Source organism: Macrotis lagotis, chromosome 2, assembly GCF_037893015.1.
Source record: "Macrotis lagotis isolate mMagLag1 chromosome 2, bilby.v1.9.chrom.fasta, whole genome shotgun sequence".
Lineage (NCBI taxonomy): Eukaryota > Metazoa > Chordata > Mammalia > Peramelemorphia > Peramelidae > Macrotis > Macrotis lagotis.
In genome coordinates, this window is record NC_133659.1 from 305,833,198 (window position 1) to 305,860,826 (window position 27,629).

Genomic DNA, 27,629 nt, shown 5'->3' on the forward strand with positions numbered 1-27,629 from the left:
ATATATCTCTCATGTTCTTAATTCAATGAAGCTTTTTTCCATCATGTAACAATATATTTTTAAAGATTTGTTGTTTTAAAATTAAGAAAAAATACATTATATATTCAGTATTTTTAGAAACAAGGAAGCAGCATCAATAAATTTAAAAACTGAATACCTGAATAAGACTCAATTTGTAACATAGGCAAGGAGAGACATAGGTGAATATAAACATATTAAAAAATTTCTATGACTCTGAAATGTTATTTTTAAAGCATATGCCTTTTTAAAATTTAATTTAGTTTTATTAGAAGCTACCTTCATCTCATAAGCAAACAACAGGATTGAACTTTTACTAATATGGCAGATGGGAAAAGAGAAATTCACTTGAGTCTAAATACATGTCACAGAAAGAATGCGAGTAAAAGTCACTGATGGCTGGTTGGTTAACCATTCATTCATTCATTCATTTATTTATTTATTCATTCATTCATTCATTCATTCATTTATTAGGTTTTTGCAAGCCTAATAGGGTTAAGCAGCTTGCCTAAGGCCACATAGCTAGGTAATTATTAAGTGTCTGAGGCAGGATTTGAACTCAGGTACTCCTGACTCCAGGGCCTGCGCTCTATCCACTGTGCCACCTAGCCACCCCAGTTAACCATTTATTGACATGAACACAAATATCAAATCTTGGGACTTCCTTACCTTCCAGTATAAGACTCCCAGAACAAAGCCAATTATAAGAGAAAACAGTGATGGCAACACAATGGTTACCCAATGCACACTTGGGTCTTTTGTGGATCCTGAAGCTTTCCCTGTAATTTAAAAAAATGTTAAATTGAGGAGAGAACCATATAGATTGCTCCACCATGATGTAAGTAATTAATTTTATTAGAATATTCAGACAATTCTGTTTAAAGCTATTACAAAAGACTTTTCTGTGGGAAAAAAAAACCATGAAGTTCAACCTTTCCTTGACCCATAAAGCTCACATAAATTTTGAGTATACAAACCATTAGTGAACTTGGGAGTGATTGTATAGGTGGTCTATTTATAATCATGGTCTTAGGACTTGTAGTAGAAGGGCTCTTAGAGACCATCTCTTCCACTTTATTTATAAATGGAGAAACTAGAGAGAAGACTGAAACTTGATCATGTTAGTGAGTAGCAGAGGCAAGATCTGAAACCATATGTATTGCCTATCTAGTTAAGTTTGGACATGTCTTAAAATCTATTCGATGCTTCCCTAACAGTTCCTGGAGAAACTTGTATATCCGTGGTCTAGGAATGATTGCTGCTTATGAAAAAAAATCTTGTTTGGTAGCCTGATTTTCTGTTTGATATCAATTTCTAATGGTCAATGACTACAAAAATAGTAATAAAAAACTGACATTTTTGAAGCCAGATTATTATTATCATCCCCATTTTACAGATAATGAAAAAACCAAGGCAAAGAGAGGTTAAGTGACTTGCCCAAAGTCACACAGTTAATAAATAAATGTCTGAGGTAGGATCTGAACTCAGGTCTCCCCTGTCACCAGGGATGCTCTATCTACTATACCAACTCATTGCCTATGACAGTTAGAATTTACACAGCACATTAAGGTAAATATTATCTCATTATTATGAATTTTATAGGTGAAGAACTTGAGTTAGACAAGTTAAATGACTTGCCCAGGATCACCCAGTGGTAAGTGTTTGGTTGGATTTGTACTCAAGCATTTCTGACTCCAGGTGAAGTATCTTTCCACTAGTATGGTGAAGGATTAAGGGAGATTGAATGCCAGAACACTTTTGGAATGAGATAAACTATGTCCTGTTTGCCAATAAATGCAGATCATCTCCAAGCACAAATGCCACTCCATGGGTCTACTCCTGAACTTTGTCTTCAGTTCAGCCTGGGGCAAAAACTCCTTTCCCATGGTTTCCACATAGCATCCCACTGATACATCTCAGCACATTTCTAAAAGGGTTTCACAGAAATGAGAAAGTGGAGCTCTTGGCATCTCTGCCCTTAGGAGGAAATAAATCATTTCCAAATAATTAAAACTGATGTTAAGGGATGCCTATGTCTCCTGACTTAGAGGGAAGGAAATGACTTTCACTTCAAGAAAACGATTTAATTTGGATGATTTGCAAATTTCTTGATCAGCATCCAATTTCACTTTGGCAGAGTTTGAACAGCTGTTTAGCAGTAAAGCTGGAGTTTTGGTTTCAATAAGCAGCTTTGCCGGGGCCAAAGCTGGGGAGAAAATGAAATTCTTTGTGCAGGCCTCAAAGCCCAGAAAAATCAATGGTCTTGCAACTCAACCACATGCTGGCTTTGCCTGGATGGCAGGACCATGGCCAAAAGCACTCCCGTCAGCATTTGTCCTATCAAACAGGCAAATATGGAAGCCCCTTATTCTTTTAGAAAAGTGATCACAAAGGACAGGCTCCCAAACATCTTTCTATGACACTGCCTACACGAGGTTCTTCCTGACCCCTGCAGAGGTTTAGTAATGCCCTCCCCTTCCACCTTGAAATTACTTCATCTTGGCTTAGGATCTGCTTGTGTAGAAACAGGTGGTTCCACATTGCTTTGTTTCTCTGGGGTCTGCCATAACATTCTCCAGGAAAAATAAGCTCCTTGAGTAAAAAACTGTTTTTTTTCCTTCTTAAACACAGAGACTGACATAACGCATCCTGATAGAAAATAAAGGCCAGAGGCACCTTTGGTTTTTGCTTTGGGGTTCCTACTTCACATCTATCTCCCCAGGAGTAAGCCTTCTGAGGGTAATAACTCTACTACTACAGTCTTCATAGCCCCATGATTAGCACTTATGTCTCAAGTAGAAAAGAGGTGGGGGAGGAGAGCAAAGACAGAAAGGTAAAGAGTGGAAAATAAAGAAATGGAAGGTGAAAGGAAGGGAGGGAGGAAAGTAGGAAGGAATGAATGAATGAACGAATGAAGGGAGGAAAGAGGGAAGGAAGGGAGAGAGGGAGGGAAGTAGGAATGAATGAATGAATGAACAAATGAAGGTAGAAAAGGAGAGAGGAAGGGAGGAAAGAGGGAAGGAAGGAAGGGAGAGAGGGAGGAAAGTAGGAATGAATGAATGAATGAACGAATGAAGGTAGAAAAGGAGGGAGGAAGGGAGGAAAGAGGGAAGAGAGGAAGGAAATAAGTATTTAGTGACTCCTAATTTGTGCTAGTCACTGTACTCAGCACTTAATAAATAAATATCATCATTTAATTCTCACAATTATGCTGAAAGTAGGCACAATTATTATAATTCCCATTTTACAGGGACAAAACCAAAGCAGATATAGGTAAGTGACTTATCAGGGTCACACAATTGGTGAGTATCTGAAGCAGTAGACTTTAGGAAGAAATTGTTCTTCTCTTGTCTTTGCATTTATTCCCAGCACCTGGCAGAGCACCCATTGCTTGGCCAATTTTAATTGAATTGAATTATTGAGGGTAAGCCGAAGTCAGCCCTCAAGATGTCTTTTTTTTTTAAATTTTGCAAAAAGCTCATAAACTCTTAGAGAGTATTGACCTGAAATGTCACAAATTTCAGATAATGTTGCATATGGGTAATTGGTAAGAAGTCAAGGGACACGGAGTGGGTTGACTTAGTCTTATATTATGGAATTTCCTCATTCATGCAAAATCAGGGTGAAGCATACAAAACAACATGTATGGCCTCTTCTCTAAAAGGAATTGTGTTTTTCATATTATTAAAATGATCTAACTAGAAAATCACTGACAATTTCCTAGTCCAGTGGCAAGATCACACAAAGGGCCAAAGGACGTTCCAAAAGCCCAGGAATGATTGTGCACATGCTGGGGGGCGTGGGGTTGGGGAGGCATCAACCCAAAGGACAGTAACGTCATTAGTGAGTTTTCCCAATTGTGGGACAATCTCATCGAAAGTTCATGCAACTCCTATGGAGGCTAATTGGAGCCGTGCATGCATCAAATCTAGTATTCATACTTACTATTACTGCTACTGCTGTCATTCCTAAGGGAGCTGGCAGCAACGGGGGGTAACAAAAATGGTTTTGTGACATTGACCCTGGAATCTAAATAGAAAGCAACAATGTATCAGTGTTGCGTAGTGACTTACCTGTATTACAGAGCTCCTTAAAGGTGAAGCTCTACGTGGCAGACTAGCAGCTCTGAGGAGGTCTGGCGCCTCTGGTTCATAGCGTTAGAGCCACAAGGAACACTTAAAGGCCACTGAGTCCAACCCCCTCATTTTACAGAGATGCCAACTCAGGCACTGACTCTAGAGGTTTAGAACTAATTTTTTTATTATCTGATCACACTATTCTATTGCATAACATAAAACCCCACCATAATCACTAAAACCCCACCATAATCACTATGTGGATCAGCACAGATAATCACTCCAAAGTTAAGATTTTAAAAATATGATATATTTTATATATTAAAATGTATTTTTATTTATATTGAATTTTATATGTTATATATTAAATTATATATTATGATACGATATTAAATTACATTATTTAAATTATATTTTACATTTATGTTATCTATTTATATATGTTTTCAGGTATTATATGTATTTATTTCTTGTTTATGTTATATGTATATATTATACATACAACACATAATGATACACATGACTATGAATGTGTATAGTATGTTATGTATGTCAAAATGCATGCATGTGTGCATTCCTTTATGTGGATACATGTGTTCATACACGTATGTATGCCTGTATTGTGGGGGGGCATATGGAGTGTGGACTAGAGGGAAATTTTGGGTTGGGGACTCTGTCCTGAACAAGAAAAGAGGGGGCACTGAGTCTATCTAATAGACTGATTGGATAAAATAAAAGCTTCCTTACCTTAGAAGCAAAATCATAAGGGTGAATATTGAAAAAGGGGCAAGTGAGAAATCTGGATGGTGAAGGACAAGAAACTTAAAAATTAATGGCAAATTCCAGGTTAAGAAGGGGCAGAGAAATGGGCTGCTTTTAAACAATGGTGTTTTCCTATGTGAGAGTCCTTCATTTCATTAGGCTGACTTGGAAACTAAATATAGCTACCATTTTGAATAGTCTGTTGTCACAGATGCCATTCTGCTCACACACACATATATGTATTAACATATATGCATTGCAGAGATACATATTTCCATAGATAGGTGACTAAGAAGTCACTGGCTGATGGGCTAACCTTGAGATTCCAGATTCCCTTTTCAGGCTTTTTCCCCTTACCTTTCTCAGGTCCTATTGTTGAAGGCAGGATGCAGTTGCTAGGCTCCGTTGTTTCTTCAAATTCTCTGAAGGCATCGATGGATTTATTAAAGAAGCTAAAAAACTGTTCAGGAATGAACCGACCTTCTTTATAAATGTTGTTATTTTGCCTTCTGAGATTCTAGGGGAAAGAAGAGGTACTGACATTACTCAAATGCAATGTTTTGCTCAATGTAGGTCAAGGACATTGGTGGGTTGCTTATCTTCAAAGATTAAAGTGGGATGAGCCCTAGGACATTGAAACTGGCACTTTTTCAAAACTGCCTCAGTGGAAGTAAGTTAAAAAGAAAAGTTCTGATTTGGGGCTCAGACCAGTTCATTTTAGCCCTTAATTACTGACTGTCTTCTGCTGTTTCAGTTTTCTCCAGGCAAACCTGAAAAGGTCTTTGGAGCCTGGATGCCAACAAAGAAATAATCCTCAAAGGCATTGAGACTACTTTTTGCTACAAAGATTCCTAGTTTCTTTTCAAGGCTCAACTCAATCTCTGTCCTTTCCATAAGACTTTTTCCAGATTCCCTTAGCTATTAATGCCTCTCAAATAACTTTATCTTTAGGTATGCGCATACATGTATTTGTGCATTTGTCCATCATCTCCCCTATCTAGATTAGAAAATCCTCAAATTTTGGACAGATGGAACGGATGAAAGCATTTATTAGCTGGGAAATCTAGGGGGATATGATTGAACAGGAGGAATAAAAGCATGGGTAGAAATAAGACTGTTAAAATGAAGGGACAAGTTTAGCCTTGTAGAAGTCTTTGATTATAAAGACTGCCAGAGCTGGATCTTCAGGCTTTGTGTCAATGCAAAGTTTTCAAGATCACAGGATCATACTTCAAACCATATGGGATCTTATAGATCATGTAATGCAACCACTTCATTTTAAAGATGAAGAAAACAGAACCCCTGAAGAGCTAAGTAACTTGCCCAAGGTCATAAAGTAATTTTATTCCAATACAGCACGATATCAGACCAAGAGTCCAGGATTTATCACCTTCTTTGTGACCTTGGATAAATCACTTAACTTTTTTTAAGTCTCAGGTTTTTTATCTATAAAATAGGAGAATAGAATAAGAAAAACCTTTAAGGGCCCTTCCTATTTTGATCATCTCTGATTCTGGCACTGACTCCAAAACAGGTACGGAATTATGCCCACTCATCTGTCAAATGGCCCACATGGAGACAAAAATGGCCAGCCCATTTTTATGGTCTCCAAGAAGCAAGACAAAGATATTACTCCAAAATGAAACAATTACATTATGGAAAAATGTTAGAGTTAAATATTCAATATAGAAAGCTTTCTATCCAAACTTAATTTAAAATAGCTGACTAATTTGGAAGCCTTCCCCAGCTGAATTCTCAAGTGAAACAACAGCACATATTCAACAATCTCTATTTCACGGTGTGAGGTAATTCTGTTTCTAGAGCAAGGGAAACAAACTTTAAAGTACTTCCCTCTCTATAATTTCACACTGCTCCCTCCTCTTCCCTGCCTCATGCTATTACTATAATTTTGGGGATGCAGAAAAAGAACTCTGAGTTAGGATTATTATTTTGAAGTTTATAATTTTTACATAATTCAGCCTAATTAGCATTTAACAACTAGGAACCCAGAGACACATATAAATCCTCCATTCTTACAACCTCTTCTTCCACCTCAACCCATGTTAGAGGTTAGAGGAAGAACAAAAATAGACCTCCTCCCACCCAACTTCAAATATTTTTTGATACATTACCTTATTTTTCTCTTCTAAGCATCCCATCAGGTCATCAATGATTGTTATGAGTTTGTCAATGATTGAATAATTGCTCAGACTACTGGAAATTTTGGAAAATTTGTATAAGAGGCTATTCAGGCTGCTGGCCAATTCAGGCACCATCAAATGTAACCAACAATGATTAGACTGCAAAGGAAAGAAAGACCACAAGATTAGACAAATGTCTCAGAGTCCCAGATTTTTACTCATTTTATGGGGAACACTCAGGAACTCCTTTGCCAGACCAAGTCAGTCCCAATTTATAATAACCTCTTCCTTAATTGAACCGTATCCTGTGCAAAGGCATGAGTGATAGCAAGATAATGTATATAGAGACACCTCAGCATCAGGAAGATTTCAGTGTTATTTGATGATGATGATGGTCCTTCATAATCAAAGAGACACATATTAACTGGGTGACCTTAACAAATTCATTAGCCCCTGTGTGCTCCAGATACCTCTTTATAATACCTCATGGGGCAGAGAAGGTGACAACTTACATTGGTAGAGATAGCTTCCTAACAAAGCATTCCAATGAAATCACAGATCAAGTTTAAAAAATCGTGATCAGAGTCAGGTGCTAATTGCAATACATTGGCATTCAGGGATATGTACAGGCAGTTTTCATGAAGATATCAAAGCTAGTTCTATAGTCATAGAAGGGAAATGATCTAAATCATTATTGATTATAAAATGCAAATTAGAACTATTTCAGACTTAACAGATTAATATGATAGAAAAGAAAAATGATAAATGGTGGCAGGAATATAGGAAAATTGGGACACTAACACATTATTGGTGGAGTTGTGAACTAATTCAATTCACTCTGTAAAGCAATTTATAGCCCAAAGGGCTATAAAACTGCACGTTACAGTAATAGCACTAAGTCTATATCTCAAAGAGATTTTTAAATAGGAAAAAAAAGTATAAAAATATTTAAAGTCAATCTTTTCCTGGTAGTAAAGATTAAGAAATTGAGAAAATATTCATCAGTTGGAGAATGGCTGAATTAATTGTGAGATATGTCATTGTGATGGAATACTTCTGTGCTATAAGAAATGACATGAACAAAGATTTCAGAAAAAAAAGTGGAAAGACTTAAATTAACTGATATAAAATGAAGCCAGCATTGTATATGGTAACAGGAACATTGTATGATAACTATGATAACTATTTAACTATTCTCAGCAATACAATGATCCAAGATAGCTCTGAAGGACTCATAATGAAAAGTGCCATCCACCTTCAGAGACAAAAATTGATGGAGTCTAAAAGCAAAGCAAAGCATACTTTTTTTTATTTTCTTGGGGTTTGGGGTTTGTTTTCTTTCACAACATGACTAATATGAAAATATACTTTGCATGATTGCTCATGTATTAAATTACTTATCTCAGGGAGGGAACAAGGGAGGGAGAGAATATGAAATTTAAAATTTTGAAGAGTGAATGTTAAAAATTTTTTTTACAGATAATTGGGGGAAATACATTATTCAAAAAAGAAACTAAATATTTTTAAAAATAAATAAATTGGCATTAAAATAAAAAACTTCTTGCTTTGTTTAGCTATCTATCCCCTTGTATCTTTATAGGACAAATATCAAACAACTGAATTTATTAAATATTCACTGATCAGAGAATTAGTAATATGCTCAGCATAAAATAGGTGTATGGCATCATCCTTGATCTCAAACAGTTAAAGTAGGAAAAAACATAAATCATTTGAATCCAGACTAACTATGTGCAGATCACTGCACTAGGTGCTAGGGAGAGGGGAGATACAAATCTAGGTCATCTAGTCCAAACTCTTAATTTTATAGAAGAGGAAAAAGAGATTCGAAGAATTTAAGTGATCTGTCCAAGGTCACAAAGCTACAAGCAGAAGTGAGATTTGAATCTACGATCTCTAACTTTAAAATCAACATGTTTTCTACTGCAATACACTGTCCCTGACTTCATGGAACTTATCACCTATGTGAAAGAGGAAACACACAATCCAACAGTAATGGAAATAGTATTAAATGAATGAGAGATAGACAAAGTATATAGGGAGAGAGGGTAACTGATAAGTTGACATTCATTACTAACTGGGTGAAGCAGGAAAGATTTCATTTGAGATCATAATATTTGCTTTGGGATTCAAAGGCTAAAAGGAAATTTAGCATATGGTGAACAGGTAAGGAAGGCATTTTCCCAAAAAGGAATAAATAAGACATCAGGAAAATGAGTATGAGAACTATCTCTATCTACTCTGATGAGTACGGATACAATATCTATTGTGAAGTAATATTTGTAAAGCAATTAGCATAGGTCTCAGAACATAGTGTTTAATATCGTTTTCCTAATGCACTCTGGTCAAAGTGATTCATCTTCATCTTTTTTTTTTTGCAAGGCAATGGGGTTAAGTGGCATGCCCAAGGCCACACAGCTAGGTAATTATTAAGTGTCTGAGGCTGGATTTGAACTCAGGTCCTCCTGACTCCAGGGCTCGTGCTCTATCCACTGAACCACCTAGCCGCCCCACCTTCATCTTCTAATGGATAACTTTATTCAGTGAAAAAAACACACTAGCTCTGAACTCAGAGGACCTGGAATCAAAATCTACCTCTGATACTTTGGACAAGTTACTTAATTTTTGGGGGGCCTCAGTTTAATAAGGGATTCTGAGGTCCCTTCCAACTCTATGATGCACCCTTAGGAGGACAGCAGAGAAAATATCACTCCTATCTTTTGGAAGATAAAGAAACTCTAGCTCAGAGATAAAACAGCAGCTGGCAAATAGCAGAGCCAATACTCAAACTCTGGTCTTCTGACTTCCAGTCTTACAATCCATGTATTACATGTGAGGTAATATGAGGATAACCAGCCTTGGAACCAGGAAGACCTGGGTTCAAAACATGCTTTCTGATGGATGCTGGGCTATGTGACTTTGAGCAACTCTATTAACTTTTCCAAGCTTTAGATAATTTTCCAGGACTCTAAACTACAGAGAGGAAGCTGACTTGCATTGGCAAAAAGAGTTTCTTCACCTGGGAGTTCCCCATGTTGATGAAATCATTGATCTAGTCTTTTTCTATCCCTTTCAAAAAGCAACAGAATACAGTATCAATGTTAAATATAATATATACAGACATACATATATAAACATATATAATATATAAATACATATCTTATAAATATATAATTAGATTGCACATAGGTATTAAAATATACTAAAGCACAGACCAAAATACTGTTAGTGGTCAGGATAGGGAAAGATGACACATGGTTGGAGTGAAGAAGAGAAAGACTTTGGAATGGTCCTTGAAGGAAGCTTAAATAATTCCTGGGAAATGGAAAAAGATTAATTCAATCAATTTAATTACCTTGAATTAAACAAATATTTGTTAAGCACTTATTCTGTATAAAGAAGTAAGTGATAGCCACTGGAGATAGAAAGATTACAAACAAATATAGTCATTGCCTCAAAAGAACAAAGAATTTAATGGGGCATGTGTACAATTAAGTGTGAGCCAAGGGCAGGCTGTGATATAGGGAACTGGGAGATACAGACAAAATGGTCTAAAGGAATCACAGAGCCTTTGGTGGGGATGGAGTATGGGAGGGGGGCTTAGGGAGAGGAAGTTGGACTTTTGGGAGAGGGATTCTGGAATTCATGAAATGAGACATGGAGAAGATGGGCCCTTGAAAGAAGAGGATTTCAATAGGAAGCTTGTTGCAGGAATAGGAGGAGACATAAATCCTTGAAGGCAATAAAATGCAAGGCAACAATTGAGGAACATAACTTGACAGAGAGGGGAAAAAAAATGAGGAAGTGCCCTGGAGTCAAACCATTCAGTTCAGTCATGTTCAAGCTCATGATTCCAGTTGGTTTGCCATTTCCTTTTCTAGCTCACTTCAATTGAGAAAATTGAGGAAAACCAAGTGAAGTGACTTGCCCAGGGTTACACAGCTGATAAATGTCTGAGGTCAAATTTGTACTCAGGAAAATGAGTTTTCCTGACTCCAGATCTAACACTCTATCCATGTGTCACATAGCTACCCTTAATTATTCCAGAGAGGGTCTTAAGTGTTAAGAGCTCTTGTGGAATAGTTAAGAGTAAGGAAAATCCAAGTTCAAATCTCACCTATGATTCTATGTGACATCTATGTTAACATCTCTTTCTCTTCCCAATTCCCAATCTACAATCTTGTCCAGAATTGTCTCTAGAATAGACTTCATTGGAAGTCTTCTAGGATATTCCTAAACCAAGCCAAAAGGGTGAATATTTTATTCTAGAAGATGATGTGGAAAACTAGCAGGTTCGCAGATGTTGAGCTTAAAGGGACATCAGAAGCCATCGAGTCCAATTATCTCATTTTTACAGATGAGGAAACTAAAATCCATGGTCACTTGGGTAATAAGTGACAGATCCAGGGTTAAGTTTAAACTCTTCTGAGTAGGATAATGAGTCAGGAAAAAAAGTAAAGATTAAACATGTGTGAAAGGGGAACAGAATGGAGAAAGGTCATGGGATTGAGTGTGCAGAGGGAAGGGTGAGTTAACAAAAAGTACCATCTCAACCCCTAAGACTTGAGGGAAGGAAGAGAAAACTGATGAAAATAGAAAGATTTTGAGATGTTGGAGGAGGATCAAGACAGATAGTTCCAAAGTTCTCTGTAGGGCAGAAGGTATATGAACTCAAGACTCTGGAAGGCAGACTGAATCGATTGGGGCCAATGGAGGAATCCCAGGCATGTAGGGTGAAGCAAACATGTTTCAAAATTTTAAATCCTTACTAAGCATTTTGGCTTCTTAACCTTTGGAAAATTCCTTCTTTTTTGGAACTGTCTAAGGTTTAATCTATCAAGTCAACAAACCAACAAAACCACTGTTGTACTCTGCAAATTAACCTCTTCCATAATCCGTAATCACTCAAGAGAGATGACTAAGATATGGCCAACAGATTCTTTCTACCCCTTTCTTGAGCTCACCTTCTCTTTCCCTTCACTTTTCCTTATTTTTACTGTGTGGACAGTGAATCTATACAGTGAAAGATGACTTCTCCAGGAAAGGTGTTCACTAACTGTCACGATCCATTATTTAATAACTGTAGGGGCAGCTAGGTGGTGCAGTGAATAGAGCACTGGTCCTGGAGTCAGGAGGACCTGAGTTCAAAGCTGACCTCAGACACTTAATAATTACCTAGCTGTGTGAACTTGAGCAAGCCACTTAACCCCATTGCTTTGCCAAAAAAAAACCCCCACAAAACTATTAGGCATCTTTCAATTTTAACATATCTTTTAAAAAATTCACCAGCTTGATTAACTACACTGATCAACATTCCCCAGCCCAAACAGCCTCTAATTGTAGCACATGCTTGGCTCTGCCTGGGGTGGGGCATGAAAGAAGTGACATTATTTTCTGAGATGAGACTAAAGGCTCAGTTGGGGATCTAAAAAGAGAAAGTAGGGGCTGGATGCCATTTTATGAGTTTTGGAAAACACCCAGGTGAGAAGCCTGCATTTTTCTTGGCAATTTAATATTAAAAGGAAATTGGGGCGGCTAGGTGGTGCAGTGGATAAAGCACCGGCCCTGGAGTCAGGGGTCCCTGAGTTCAAATCCAGCCTCAGAAGCTTAATAATTGCCTAGCTGTGTGGCCTTGGGCAAGTCACTTAACCCCATTTGCCTTGCCAAAAAAAAAAAAAGCCTAAAAAAATATTAAAAGGAAATTGTCTGCAATAATACAGCCAGTAAGATCTAGAGACAGAATCTGAACCCAGGGTTTCCTAATTTCTAGACCAACTCTCTAGCTACTGTGCCACACTACTTCTCTAAGGAAAAAACAGGAAGTTTTAAAGAGCTTCTATGAATGGTGTGCTAGGAAATTAAAGTTTTGGCCCTTGAAAAGGAGAAAAAGAGAATGAATTTAAAGTTTAGTCAACATGAGAACCTACAATTGGAATGGAGATGTTTGGCAGTAGGGATATTTCAGGTTTGGGGTAGTTAGGGGGCATGGTGAATAGACTGCCCTGCTTAGAGTCAGGAAGAGTCATCTTCCTGAGTTCAACTCCAGCCTCAGGCACTTACTAGACTGGGTACCTGCTTGCCTCAGGTTCCTCATCTGTAAAATGAGCTGGAGAAGGAAATAACAAACTATTCCAGTACTTCTGCCAAGAAAATCCCCCAAAAAGGGATCATGAAGGAGCAGATCCAAGTGAAACAACTAAATAACACAACAAAAACTGTTTCAAGTTTGGGGATTATTGCCAGTGGCACCCTATTACTTCTAGCATTAAATATAAATTTTTCTGTTAAGCAAAAAAGCCCAAACCTAACTTTCCAGTCTTTAGATACATTATTTTTCCACATCTAATGGTCCTCCCGAATTAGTTTTCATACTGATTCTCAAACTTCATACAGAAGCAGGATCAATTCAAAATATTCAATATTCAAAAATGAATCTGAAATTAGGGTTTGATATTAACCATTAAGTAATAAAGAATGAATTTATATAGAAAATTTCCCCCTGAGCTGAAATCAGACAGCTCACTTTTCCTTATTTTGTGGATAGTGAATCTATACAGAGAAACATGATTTCTCCAGGAAAAGTGTTCACTGTCATGAATTAGGAGTCTTTCAATTTTAAAATATCTTTTGAAAAATTCTCCTGCTTCACTAACTACTCTGATCAAATTAACTAGTCAATTACTAACAATTATTGTTCAGAGATTTGAAAAAAATAAGGAAGCACTCTTAATAGAGTATTATTATCATTGGAAATGGGGCATTAAACCCAAAGAGAATAATTTGAAAGGAAAAGGAAAGAGAAAGGAGGGAGGGGAAGGAAAGGGAAAGGAAGGAAAAAGCAAAGGAATAGGAAAGGAAGGGAAGAAAGAAAATCAAATCAAATCAGTAACTCTTCATATCAATAGACCTCAATAAAGTCAAGAATGAATTTTAATGTGCCTTTCTGAATTCACTCCTCCATATCTGTTTATGCATTAGAAAGTAAGACTCTAAACTTAATAATTACCTAGCTATGTGACCTTAGGCAAGTCACTTAACTCCATTGTCTTACAAAAAACAAAACAAAACCAAAAAAAAAAGAAAGTAAGATTCTTGGAAGCAGGGAAAATGGTTTGCTTTTGTCTTTCTGTACTCCCCCAGGGCATGCACATAGCAGACCCTCATTCAAAGCCGGTTGGATTGAAATTGAATGTGTGGGTGAGTTCTCTACTAATTTAAAAGCAACTTTAATTAATATATTGCCGCCAAGTGGGAAGCTGGCCCATTGGCAGAAAGGTGAGCCCAAATTCTGGGAAACATTTATGATCAGACAAAACCATTAAGATAGTTGGCTGGGACTTCAGATAAGTGAGGATAAACAAACTCCAAATGGAAACTATTTCTAGCTTTTCATCTCATCAAACTCAACTTCTCCAAGCTAGTCCTTTCTTTTTATTTTTTTTACAAGGATATTCAACGTGCTTATCACAAAAGAAGATAACCTCCCACAAATGAGGAAAGTTAAGGCAGGATATGGGTCTTTGACCCAAGATGATAATAGCTAGCATTTATAAAGAACTTCAGAAGGCATTTCAACCTATCCTCACAACAACCTTGAGACATAGATGCTCTTATTATTCCTGATTTGCAAATGAGGAAACTGAGGCTGACAATAGTTAAGGGACTTGCCCAGAATCATTCAGCTATGAAGTTTCTGAGGCTGAATTGGAACTAGGGTTTTCCTAACTCCAGGCCCAGTGCTCTATCCACTGCACCACCTGCTATCCCTTTAACTGTGATCAGAACAGTCTTCCATAGCCTGGAGGGATTTGCATGAACTGATGCTGAGCGAGATGAGCAGAACCAGAAAAACACTGTACATGCTAACAGCAACATGGACTGGCTCATTCCATCAGTGCAACAATCAGGGACAATTTGGGACTGTCTGCAATGGAGAATATCATCTATATTCAGAGAATGAACTGTGGAGTTTGAACAAAAACCAAGGACTATTACATTTAAATTTAGGAAAAAACCTGATATCTTATTGTCTGATCTTGCTATCTCTTATACTTTATGCTTCTTCCTTAAGGATATGATTTCTCTCTCATCACACTCAATTTGGATCAATGTATACCATGGAAACAATGTAAAGACTGACAAATTGCCTTCTATGGGGGGTGAGGGGAGGGAAGTAAGATCAGGGGAAAAATTGTAAAACTCAAATAAATGAAATCTTTAAAATAATAAAAAAAGCAACAGTCTTCCATAAAGCAGCCCCATACCACGATAATAGGGTAGGTTTACTGCATGGGGCTGGTTCAGCTCATTATTCTATTGAAACCCTATCATTACCTTTCCCTCATCACTCAACATTCCTTCCTATGCTTCTGGTAGATTCTGTGGTTTGTGGGCAAAACAAAATGAAGCTGTGGACTCAGAGATAAATGAAAGGTTTTCTTCTCTGTCTAGTCCATCCCTCCCCACCCTTGCATTCTTTGATCTCTAAGAAGAATTCATTATTTATTATGAGATGCTTTGCTATTTACTGCCACAAAGGCATTTTTGTTTACCTTACAATGGTCCCAGAACTCGATATTTACATCTTATGACTTAGATCCCTCTTGAGGCTGGGCAATTATCTTTTCTCATTTTCTTATATAAGGAATCAATTCCCCATTCCATTCCCAAACATATAAACTCAACTAAACAAATCTAGGACATCTTAAGAGTTAAACCTAAACACTTCCCTTTGTAATCCCATTCAAATGTTTGATATTGTAATTTATTTGGACTTGTAGAGAAATATCTTCCACAGATGCAGAAGCAACTAATTTAATACTATCATTAATTTGTTCTGTTGTTGTTCCTTCAGGAAGAAGAGCAATGATATCAGAAGAGTGATGCTTTGACATGCAAATGAATTGGATTTAAGTAAAGAATTATGCAAAGTTACTAGCCATTTACTGTTCAGTGGCTAGACACTGCCAGTCATTGACTTCTAAGACTTAGAGAGTTACCTGAGTCACCAAGGACACAGCTAGTATGTGTGGGTGGCAGAACCTGAATCTCAGTATTCTTAACTTTAAGGCTGACTAGCTCCTAGCAGAGGCAGCCGAGTGATTCAATCCATACAGCACAGGGCCCAAGTATCTATAAGGACAAATTTGGCCTCAGATACTAGCTATGTGACCTTATATAATCATTTATAATTCTGCTATAAGATTAATTATGTTAAGTAATTAGTATTACAGAATAATTAATAATTGACTACAAGTTACTAAAGTCAGGGACTAGTTCTGACTTTCTTTTTATCTCTAGTACTTATCATAATACCTGGCAAAATATAAGCAAATTTTAAATGATTATTGGCTAATTTTTCAGGTTTTCAAAGAGCTTTATATATGTTGCATCATTTGGGTTTCACAGAAGCCAGGAGAAGGGGGTAGTATTTGTATTATTATGTTCATTTTACAGATGAGGAAACTGAGGGGGAAGAGTAAAAAAAAGTATAAAAAAGGCAGAATTCGAATCCAGGTCTTACTAGCTCCAAGTTGTTCCATGCTGTCCTTATTATTAGCGGGTATTATTTTTATATTGGCTAATTACACTTTTTGCACTTCAGGATGGCAAAGTAATAAATAAAACACTGAGTTTTTCAAAGGTATGCAATCTCATGTGCTCTTGTGACTATCATAACTTCCTTAGAAAAGATTATGATCTAAAGTCATTGCTTTATTGACCCACTTAGGTAGTTTAGTCCGTTACCCCACTGGCATTTAAGTTCTAGAATTTGTCAGAGATAAAACAGCAGAGTAGACAAACCCTATTAACTGTCAGCCAGATTTGACCTGTTATGCCTGTAAGAAAGAAAAACCAGTTTTAACTAGTATACCAAGAAGTAAACTACCTTCTTTTTAATTAACTGCAGTCAATGATTTGCAAATGGCACAAACCCAAGTGACCTGTTCTGCTTTAGAGAAGAAAAAGAATTTACTAACCTTAAGTACCCCAACATTGTGGGTAAGATCATGGATTTGGAAAGAACCTTAGGGTCTTCTTATCCAAAACCCTGATAAACAGATGACCACTCTTAATCAGAGATAGTGAAAAATCACACAGCTAAGGATATATATTGATTTGTTCAATACTCTTAGAAACCTGGCCATTTCATGGAAAAGGAAATATTGTAACTTGGAAGACATCTGGAAGGATGTTCTCTTTTCCGCACCACTGGTTGTCACTGACTTCATTTACAATTCTCATCATTACCATAGGAAGTATTTTAACTCAAATTTTATATCAATAAAGTCAATAATCTTTCCATGAGTTTCACTGATGTAATTTTATTTTCGTTTATATTTCAAAAAATTGTGTATGTTATTCCCCCCCCCCCCCCTTTTAGAGGCTGGATAAACTTAAAAAGTTTTAGAAACATTAACTCCTTGGAATAATGTGAATGGCAAATAATGTTATCTCTTGTGCAACTAGAAAAAACAAAAGGATTGACCAACTGACTAAGAAAACACAAATGATTCCAGGAGTAGATTGAGGTTCTTGTTTCATCCAACTGTCTCAAAGAAAGAAATTTGCTTTTAGAGATCTGGATATTTTTATGAAAAGAAAAAATCTGTCTCCATTTCCATATCTCTACCTGTCTACCATTCATTTCTTTTAAATATTCTCTTGGGGCGGCTAGGTGGACAGAGCACCGGCCGGCCCTGGAGTCAGGAGTACCTGGGTTCAAATCTGGTTTCAAACACTAATCACCTAGCTGTGTGGCCTTGGGCAAGCCACTTAACCCCATTTGCCTTGCCAAAAATAAAAAAAAACCCTAAAAAAAATCTTCTCTTGATGGACTCAGGCAGAATGGGTGAGGCAATGGAAGGAAGACAAGAGTTCAAATTCTGACTTGAGAATTCCAACTCTTTTGACTTTGAACATGACAACAGGTCTTGGTTTCCTACTTGGTGAAAGAACTGGGCTGGCCTGGTTGTTTTCAAAGGTACTCTCCCACTCAATGGAAAGTGTTGGCTGCTACTTGGTAAATGTATTAGGTTCCTCCTCTATTATCAAAAGTACTTGAGAGAAAGGAGGGGAATTCAAAGACTACAAAGATGAACCATGGGTGAAAAGTTTGATTAAAAGTATTTCAGGAATTTCCATGGAAAATGACTAATCCAAAATAAATCAGGAAATGTCTGAATGTTGTATGAATATAATGGAATGTTACTGTTATAAGGAAAATTCATAAATCGAGATTAAACTAAATATAAAATTTTATTACTAAAAAAAAGTTTATTACTAAAAAAAAGATACTTCCAAAGACTAGCCATGTTATCGGGCCACCTAAAATAAGAGTTAGCATTCAAAGACAGTCAGAAACAATTTTAAAATAGACAGCACACTGCAATAGAAGGTTAGAATGGGCCACCTAGAATATGGAAGGTGGCATTCTAAAACCTCAGCAGTAGGGAACCTGATATATCAGCTGAAATGAGCCATGTGCTTTTAAAATGTCACAAGGACTAGCCTCATTTGCCTTACCTTATACTCATTTCAAAGGGATCATTTTCAAAAGAAATTTAAACTGATCTTTTTTTTTAAATCAGCTGAGCCAAGTCACAAAGCATCATTTTGTGATGGAAGAGGTTGAATTTAGACAGTAGCTAATTCAAGAACTGAAAAGTAAGAACTGGGAGGAAGGAGAAGGAAAGAAAGACAGAGATAGAGAGAGGAAGAGAGAGAAATCTGATGCTATATGCAGAATTCCATGTTCATTATATCCCCCCAAACAGAGGACATTATGATTTTATTAAATGCCATTGTATTTTTTCTGGGGCGGCTAGGTGGCACAATGGATAGATGGAGTGCACTGGCCCTGGAGTCAGGGGTACCTGAGTTCAAAACCGGCCTCAGACACTTAATAATTACTTAGCCTTGGGCAAGCCACTTAACCCCACTGCCTTGCAAAAATACCTAAAAAAAATGCTATTGTATTTTTTTCAATTAAGAAGCATTTATCTTTTCCCTCCTTCCCATTCACTGAATTATAAAGAAAATAAAACCTTTTTTATTTTTATTTTTTAATAAAACCTTCTTAACAAATATATAAAATGAAGCAAAATAATACTCATATTGGCTATCTATATCTTGAATCTATCACCTTCCTGTCAGGAGGTAGGTAAAATGTCTCAGCATCTGCCCCCTGGAATCATGGCTGATTTCACCATTATTCAGAACTCCTAAATCTTTAAAGGTTATCTATTTTTGCAATGTTGTTGCTGTTGTACGAATTGTTTTGGTTTTCATTACTTCTCTGTGCATCAATTCATACAAATCTTTGCAGATTTTTCTGAAGTTATCCTTTTGTATCATTCCTTATGACACAATAATATTCCATTATATTCATGTAACATTCAGACATTTCCTGATTAATGGGTCCTCCCTTAGATTCCAGGTTTCTGATACTGTATTTAAAAGAACTGCTATAAATATTTTGATAAATACAGATTTTCTTTTTCTCCTCTTGATTTTTTATTTAGAAATTGTATCATCAACAGGTGTGTGTGTGTGTGTGTGTGTGTGTGTGTGTGTGTGTGTGTGTGTGTGTGTAATCTGATGATTTGGGGGGGGGTAGTTTCAAATTGCTACCTAGAAAGACTGGATCTATTTCTAGCTCCACCAATAGTTCATTAATGTGCCTTTTCTCCAATAATCCCATGAACATTGTTATCATCAATGTCAGAGTTGCTTTAATCTGCTATTTCTCTATCAGTAATCAGGAGCACTTTAAAAATATAGCCATGATCCTAATTCCTCAGTTTTGATTCATTGTCTCACTTCCTATGACACTGTACATTGTTGCAGTCATATTGCAGTTTTTTTTCCCTAATTCTGTTTACTTCACTTTGTTATCAGTTCTTAAAAATCTTCCCCATACTTTTCTGTTTTCATTATAGTAAGGATTTCTTTTACTGGACAATAATAGTTCATTACATTCACATATCCCACTTTAGTCAGCTATTAAACAGTCAATGGGTATTTATTTTGTTTCTGAGTCTTTATTTAAAAAAAAAAGTTGTGCTTTAAAGATTTTAGTAAATATAGCTACTATCTTTTTTTTTTTTTAGGTATTTTGCAAGGCAAATGGGATTAAGTGGCTTACCCAAGGCCACACAGCTAGGTGATTATTAAATGTCTGAGACATGGCTTTCCAAATCAACTGGACCAACTAATTAATTCATAGTTCGATCAATAACATACTGATGTGGGATACATACTACTTTGCCAATACAATTTTACTCCTTCACCTACATCTATCATATCACTAAGCTGACATCTGTGTATGTCTGCATAAAATTTAGATAATCAAATTAATATGACGCTGTTCTATCATTCCAAGAAATTCTTGGTTATCCCTTTGGGAATTCTGACAGTCTCAAAGCTGCAGGGGCAGTGTTGAATTTCTGGGAACCTCCTATCTGCTGAAGCAGGAGTATTGCATTATCTGTTTTACATATCTGGTTTGACTCCTTGTGTTTTTATAGTGTGTTGTAATGTGTTTCTTTAAAGTATGTGCTTCACATTCACAACATTTAAAAAATTAGTTGAGGGTTTAGATAAGAAAGAGATCTTGGGTGGTAGTCTCTGACATGTACAGAAAGGTAAAGATGTGCTAAAATAGAAAGAACTAACTTTGGAGTCAGAGTAGCAACTGAGGGGCGATTAGGTGGCACAGTGGACAGAGCATCGGCCCTGAAGTCAGGAGTACTTGAGTTCAAATCCGGTCTCAGACACTTAATAATCACCTAGCTGTGGGGCCTTGGGCAAGCCACTTAACCCCATTTGTCTTGCAAAAACCTTAAAAAAAATAGCAATTGAGATTTACTGGCCAAGTGACCTTGGATAAGTTCCTTAAGTCCCCTGGTTCTCACAATTCCTTTGGCAAAATGAAAGAGTTAGACTAGACAACATCTTATATAATTTCTACCTTTAGAACTATGAGTCAATGAAACAGAATCAGCAGAACGTGGCAATTTATTGGCTATGGGGAGGCAAACCTGAGGAGAGGAAGAGCTGACCGTGACTGAGGTTTGGTATCTTAATGATCTGGACAATGACAGGTCTTTAGAGAATGTCCACACTCAGGATGAGAGAGGAGACCCACAAAAGAGGCTGAGAAAGATCAGATAGAGAATTCTGAAAGAGTCATGTCAAGGAAGCAAAGAGAATGGAGCCAGTGCTTCAAAAAACGGGTTAGTCAACAGGGCCAGAAATTGTTTCTTTTGTGAAGACAAACTAGACCATCTTTTGCTTCAATTCTAATCCGGCCTTTAACTACTGAATGAACATTGCCTCAAATAAACTTTAGCTTAAAAAGGTCAAGGTCTCCCCACTGCATCCTGGGCCATCTCCAGTTGAGCCATGTCATGCCACTAGACTCCTATGAGTCTGGAGGAAGGAGTAAAGTGATGACTTTGCATAGCTCTGACTTACTTAAATCCAATTCACTTGCAAATCAAGATATACATCTCCAGATACCATTGATCCTTTTCCGGAATAAAGCATGAATAACAGGAAGTCAATAGTGCTAAATGCAGTATAAAAATCAAGGAGGATACCACAAGGAATACAGTGATTAGGGGCCCGCCTTGACAACTGAAGTGAATTGATGGCCTTGGAGAGTTCTCTCCAATACTATCAAAAGAACACAAATCTACAAATATTTATTAAGTTCAAGGCACTTTTCTAGGTGTGTGATGTTACAAATATAAAGTACGGACTGCCCTCAAGGATGGGGAACCATTCTGGGGGAGGAATAATTAATGACATGTAATCAACAAAATGAATACAAAACAAGGAAATAAATTGTATATTTTGAGATCTAAAAATGCCAACAAATAGGAATGAGGAAAAGAGAGGAGAGTTAATCAGAAAAAGACCTCATTTGGCCTGAATTCAAATCCAGCCTCAGACACTACTGGTGTGACCCTGGGCAAGTCTTTTAACTTTGATAGAAAAGAAGGAGGAGAAAGAAAAGGAAGAAGGAGGAAGAGGAGAGACCTTATTTGGAAGCAGCTATGTTTTGAAATGTCAGGAAATTCTAACAAGTATTGGTTATAAGAAGGAGTGCAGCCAGATTTCAAGGGATGTTAGGAAATAAATGGTGATGTCGAATATAGGCAGAGAACATCATCATCAGTTCACAGAGTTTGCTAGTGAAGAGATAACAGAAAAGCTTGAACTGACAGGAGGTCATGGGAGAATTGTAGTATGTTTTGTTTTGTTTTTTTAGGATAAATAACACCTGGGCAAGTTTCAAGGCCCAGGAAAAGAAATCTTTAGAAAGGGAGAGATTGAAGATAAGACAGAGGGGAATGAGGCACTGTCAGAAAATGAATGAAATAAAATCATCAGGACAAAAGGAATAGCTCCTACTGTACAGTTTTTACTGTTTACAGGCCATCTGGGGGCAAAATTAGTTCATTTCAGGGGCTCATTTCCATAAAGTTGGCCATTGGATAATGAAAATGTTAATGGTGAAGCAGCATAAAAGATGTAGGGGGTTACAACCTGTAACATAGGAGGGAATGCATGTACCTGTGAAGTCAGAGATCCAGACAAGGATTGCAGTAAGGTTAAGAAATAATCGATTTACCTAAGATCACCTAGGAAACAAGACTAGACCCCAGTTCCTGACTCTTAGATCAATTTTTTCCTACTCATTACCCCAATAAAAGGAAAGCCAAATTAGGCAGGATGAAAAGATGAAAGACATCTATTTCTCTGTGGACTGACTGGTTCTTGCCCTTAGGACATGCAGAAACATATAAGAAACATGATATTCTACCAAGACAGTCTCCAGATAACTTTTCAGACTCTTCCAAAGTTAGAACCAATTGTCTTTCCACAACAGTGGAAAAAGTCTCTGAGGAAGCCCACTTCAGCCAAAGCTGGTGATTGGCTCTTGGACAATTGTCCATATTCTGGATTTCTCTGGACATCTCAAAATGCATGCTTAATAATGAACACTGCTAATGAAGCTTAAAAAGGTAGTTTTTTTTAGCCTAACTTGTTTCACTGTATGGTAGTACCAAAAGCTTAGGAACCCTAGCTCACTCACTGTGTGGTCTTTGGTGAATGGTGAAGAATTTTCAAATATGAGTCAAAGCTTCTAATCTACTGAATCTATTAAAGCTTGGTGCTTTGTCTGACAGGTTTGCTTTCTGTTTGTTTTTATTTTTGTTTTATGCATATTTAGGCATCAGAATTGCCAGTAGGCATGATGGGAGTGCCAGAGCATGTGACCCACTCTACACTCTCATCTTGCCTTTCCAATTTCTCCCTAGTGCATATATGTGTGTATGTGTGTGTGTGTGTGTGTGTGTGTATGTGTATGTATACTATTCTATGATCCAAAAGGTTCCTTTAGAAGAGAGTTCTCAAGATGTGTTCCAAAGACTTTGGGGGATCCCTGAGCCCTTTTCAGGAGGAACCCAAGGTCAAAACTACTTTCACAGTAATTTGATTTCAGTCTTAACTGACTCTTTGTGACAAAATTTAGGATTTTCTTTGCAAAGATACTAGAGTGATTTACCATTTCCTTCTCTAGCTCATTTTACAGATGAGAAAACTGAAGTAAACAGGTTTAAGGGACCTGTCCAAGGTCATACAACCAGTAAGTGTCTGAAGCTGGATTTGAGCCCTGAAAATGTCTTTCTGACTCTAGGCTCAGTACTCTATCCATTTCAGCACCTGGCTGTCTCTTCATAATAATGTTAAAATTTATTTCCCTTTTTTAAAATGATTCTACCTCCCTAACTATTTCTGAGGGAGGCCAGATTTTTTCATATACTTCAACTAAGACAACATATCACAACAGATTGAATGCAGAAGCAGATATACAAATCCAACTGTCTTCTAATATGGCAGATATTAAAGATATTTACAAAAATATGTAGGGCAATATCACTCTTCTCAGTAATTTTTTTTTTTTGGAAAATAGTCATTTTTCATAGAAATGTGTTATTTATGTTAACCTGCAATGGGTTTGTTATTTTTAAAAAATGCATCGGTTTCGATTTCTAATGTGGTAAATTTTTATATTCCCACATAAACAAAAGCTCCTTGGGGTTTTCAATAATTTTTAAGAGTATAGAGAAGTTCTAAGACCAAAAAGTAAAGAATTGCAGCTTTACAGTTAGGAAACTCAGACTTAATGACTTGTCCAGAATCACATATAATACAATTGTGACAGAGTCAGGTCCGGACCTCCAGGTAACTGACTCTCAAAGCCTTTTCCACTCACTACATATGCAAGACTAATGAAATTAGAAAAGATACGGGCAGCTAGGTGGTATAGTGGATAGAGCACTGGCCCTGGAGTCAGGAGTACCTGAGTTCAAATCCAGGCTCAGACATAGATCTAGCTGTGTGGCCTTAGGCAAGTCACTTAACCCCATTGTCTTGAAAAAAAAAAAAGATGAGAAATGTTTCTTTTCCTGCAGCTTGCCTATATGCCCATCTTACCCTGAGAGATGTAGATATGCAAATCCTGATCCTTCACTAAGAGGGTTTCCAAATAATGGAAATGGTCCTTTTAGTCTCAATTTCATTAACCCATGATTATGTAAACACAGAGTGAGGCCATTCCAAAAGTATAGCAACAAAAACTAGTTAATGAAAGAGTCATTGCTCCATCATTTCAGTCATGGCCCCTTTTGAGATTTTTTTTTTTTTGCAAGGCAAACGAGGTTAAGTGACTTGCCCAAGGCCACACAGCTAGGTAATTATTAAGTGTCTGAGACCAGATTTGAACCCAGGTACCCTTGACTCCAGGGCCGGTGCTTTATCCACTGCACCACCTAGTTGCCCCTTGAGATTTTTTTGACAAAGATACTAATGTACTTTGTCATTCCCTTCTCTAGCTCATTTTATAAATGAGGAAACTGAGGCAAACAGGGTTAAATGACTTGCCCAGGGTCACATAGCTAGTAAGTGTCTTAGGTCAGATTTGAACTCAGGTTTTCTTTTCTCCAAGTCTAGGGCTTTATCCTGTCTCACACAGATGTAGTGAACATTGGCTTAGTCAAAAGCTTCTTAACTTGTCTCTTATTTGTGAACCTATAACCTCTATCTTATTTGGCAGGTCATTTATTTCCTTTGGGTCTCATTTTCCCAACTGTAAAATGGTGAAGTTGGGCTCAGTGGTTTCTAGGGTCCCTTCTAACCCTTCTGTTACAATCCTAACAACTGCCACAAATGACCTTGGCTTCTTTTGCTCAATTCATTCCTTATTCAATAAGAAAAGCACCGAAAAATGTTTTGGATACCAAGGTCTCTCTCTCCCCAGCCCTCTCAATATCATAATATAGACTATATAAATAAAAGCATTCTGCAGATCCTAGCATTCTCTGATCACATCACAGAGTTGGTGTCTCCATCTGGAAGACATCATTTCCTCAGGGATATTTGAGTTATGTAAGGATTTATTTTCATCTTCTCCCTAAACAATATTTTTGGGTCATGACAGTCGAATGTACAAGAAAGAGTTCTACCAAAAATAGTATCACACACATAAAAGTGGAAAGGACCTTAGAGAGTATTTACTCTAACAACCTTATTTTACAGATTAAGAAACTGAGGCCCAGAAAAGGTAAGAGACTTCCTGCAAAGACACACAGAAAATAATCAAAAGAATCAAGATTTATTTGGAGTCTCTGGATTCCAAAACTATTTTTCTTTCAAACTGAACAAATCAATTTTAAGAGTTTTCTTTCTCTATTGGAAATAATAAAAAAGAGGGGAAAATGAAAAAATAAGAAATATTAGAAATTATTTAATTCAAGCAATAACAAACTAATACTGAAATTGAATCAAAAAGATCTAGTTTTAAATCCTGGCTCTGACCCAGGAGCACATTTACAAAATGCTCTGACCTTCAATGAGAAGGCAAGTTTGGGAGATCCGGCCCTGACCCTTAAATGTCAAAGCACAGTGAGGCCATTTAGACTAACCCTCGTGTTTTATAGTTAAACAAAACCTGAGGCCCAGAGAAATCCAATGACTTGCCCAAGGTCCCACTGGAATTAAGTGGCCGTGTTGAGTTCCAACCCCAGTATTCTTTTTATTCCACAATGTTGGCCTCTCAGTTCAAAAGAATTATTAACTGTCTACACTGTTCAAGAAACTACGTTACGCTGTGAAGATAGATGCAACACCATTTCCAATTATTATTCAGAGAAAAGAACAATGGATTTGAAGCCAGAAGCTAAGAGCTGAAATCACTACTGAAGATTGATGTGACTTTGGGAAGATATTTAATACTCATGAACCACACTGTATTAATCTCTAATATGGGGATGGCCTTACTTGTTAAAAGGACAAAGAGGCCAGTGTAAGCCATAATCATTATGACGGAACACTATAGATGGCATCATTCTAGGTACTATGGAAAAGAAATTAAAGGGAATCTACATAAAATTATAGGCAACTGAGTGGCAAAAGGGATAGACTGAAATATTTTGACTCATCTTCATGAATTCAACTCTGGTTTCAGACACTTGCTAGCTGAGTGACCCTGAGCAAGTTACTTAACCCTATTTGCCTCAGTTTCCTCATATGTAAAATGAGCTGGAGAAACAAAAAGGAAATTATCTTTGCCAAGAAAACCTCAAATGGGGGTCACAGAGAGGCAGATATGATTGAAATAACTAAAGAACAACAACACATAAAATAACAATAATAAGCCACGCATTTCTATATTACTTTCAGGTCTACAAAGCACTTTACTCACAATCCTACGGGGGGAAGTTGTCCAATACAGTTATACATTCTTATTTAAAATTTTAGCTCTTCCCCAATTACAAAGAAAAACAATTTTTAACATTGGCTTTTTTTTTCATTTGAGTTCAAATTCTCTCCCTCCCTCCTTCTTCTCCCTCCATTGAGAAGGCAAGCAAATTGTGCTGTCATGCAAAGCATATTTCTATATTAGTCATGTTATGAAAGAAAACAGAAACAAAAAAATCCAAGAAAAATAAAGTAATGAAAAAATCTGCTTTGATCTGCATTCAATTCTTTCTCAAAAATGACTATCATTTTTCATTATTTGTCCTTCAGAGTTCTCTTGGAGTATTACACAAGCAGTTATTCGGCAGCTACCATTCACAAGGAGTTTGGTCAGGTACCAGGATTCTAAATGTAATAGTACCTGGCTTTAGAAGGCATATACTCTATTTGATAGTATATCTACATAGAAATATAAATACAAGAAAATTCACAGAGGGGGAAACTGTAACAATTGCTAGGAAGAAGGGAGGCAGGTTAGGAAAGGCTTTTAACATAAGGTGTCCCCTTCAAACCCCTTTGAAGGAGGTTTGAAAGTCAAAGAAATTTGACTGGATTATGCTGAGAAAGAAGGAAAATAATAGAAATTAATTATTATTAAAATATGAATATCAGGGGCAGCTAGGTGGTGCAGTGGATAGAGCACTGGGCCCTGGAGTCAGGAGTACCTGAGTTCAAATCCAGCCTCAGACACTTAATAATTACCTAGCTGTGTGGCCTTGGGCAAGCCATTTGACCCCATTATGAATATCCCTCTTTGACAGATGAGGAAACTGAGGCAAAG

General features: G+C 37.0%; 1 protein-coding gene across 2 annotated transcripts in view; it reads right to left on the reverse strand.

Moving 5' to 3' along the window:
- The window catches only part of KITLG (KIT ligand), a 124,512-nt gene that overhangs the window by 11,275 nt on the left and 85,608 nt on the right, over positions 1-27,629 (reverse strand). The window contains exons 4-7 of one of the 2 annotated variants that reach the window (XM_074226556.1): positions 6,989-7,156; positions 5,214-5,373; positions 3,964-4,047; positions 688-797 (exon numbers count right to left, since the gene is read on the reverse strand). In XM_074226556.1, coding sequence (XP_074082657.1) covers positions 688-797; positions 3,964-4,047; positions 5,214-5,373; positions 6,989-7,156 — 522 coding nt within the window. The remainder of the gene's footprint in view (positions 1-687; positions 798-3,963; positions 4,048-5,213; positions 5,374-6,988; positions 7,157-27,629) is intronic. The other variant, XM_074226557.1, reaches the window with a different exon arrangement.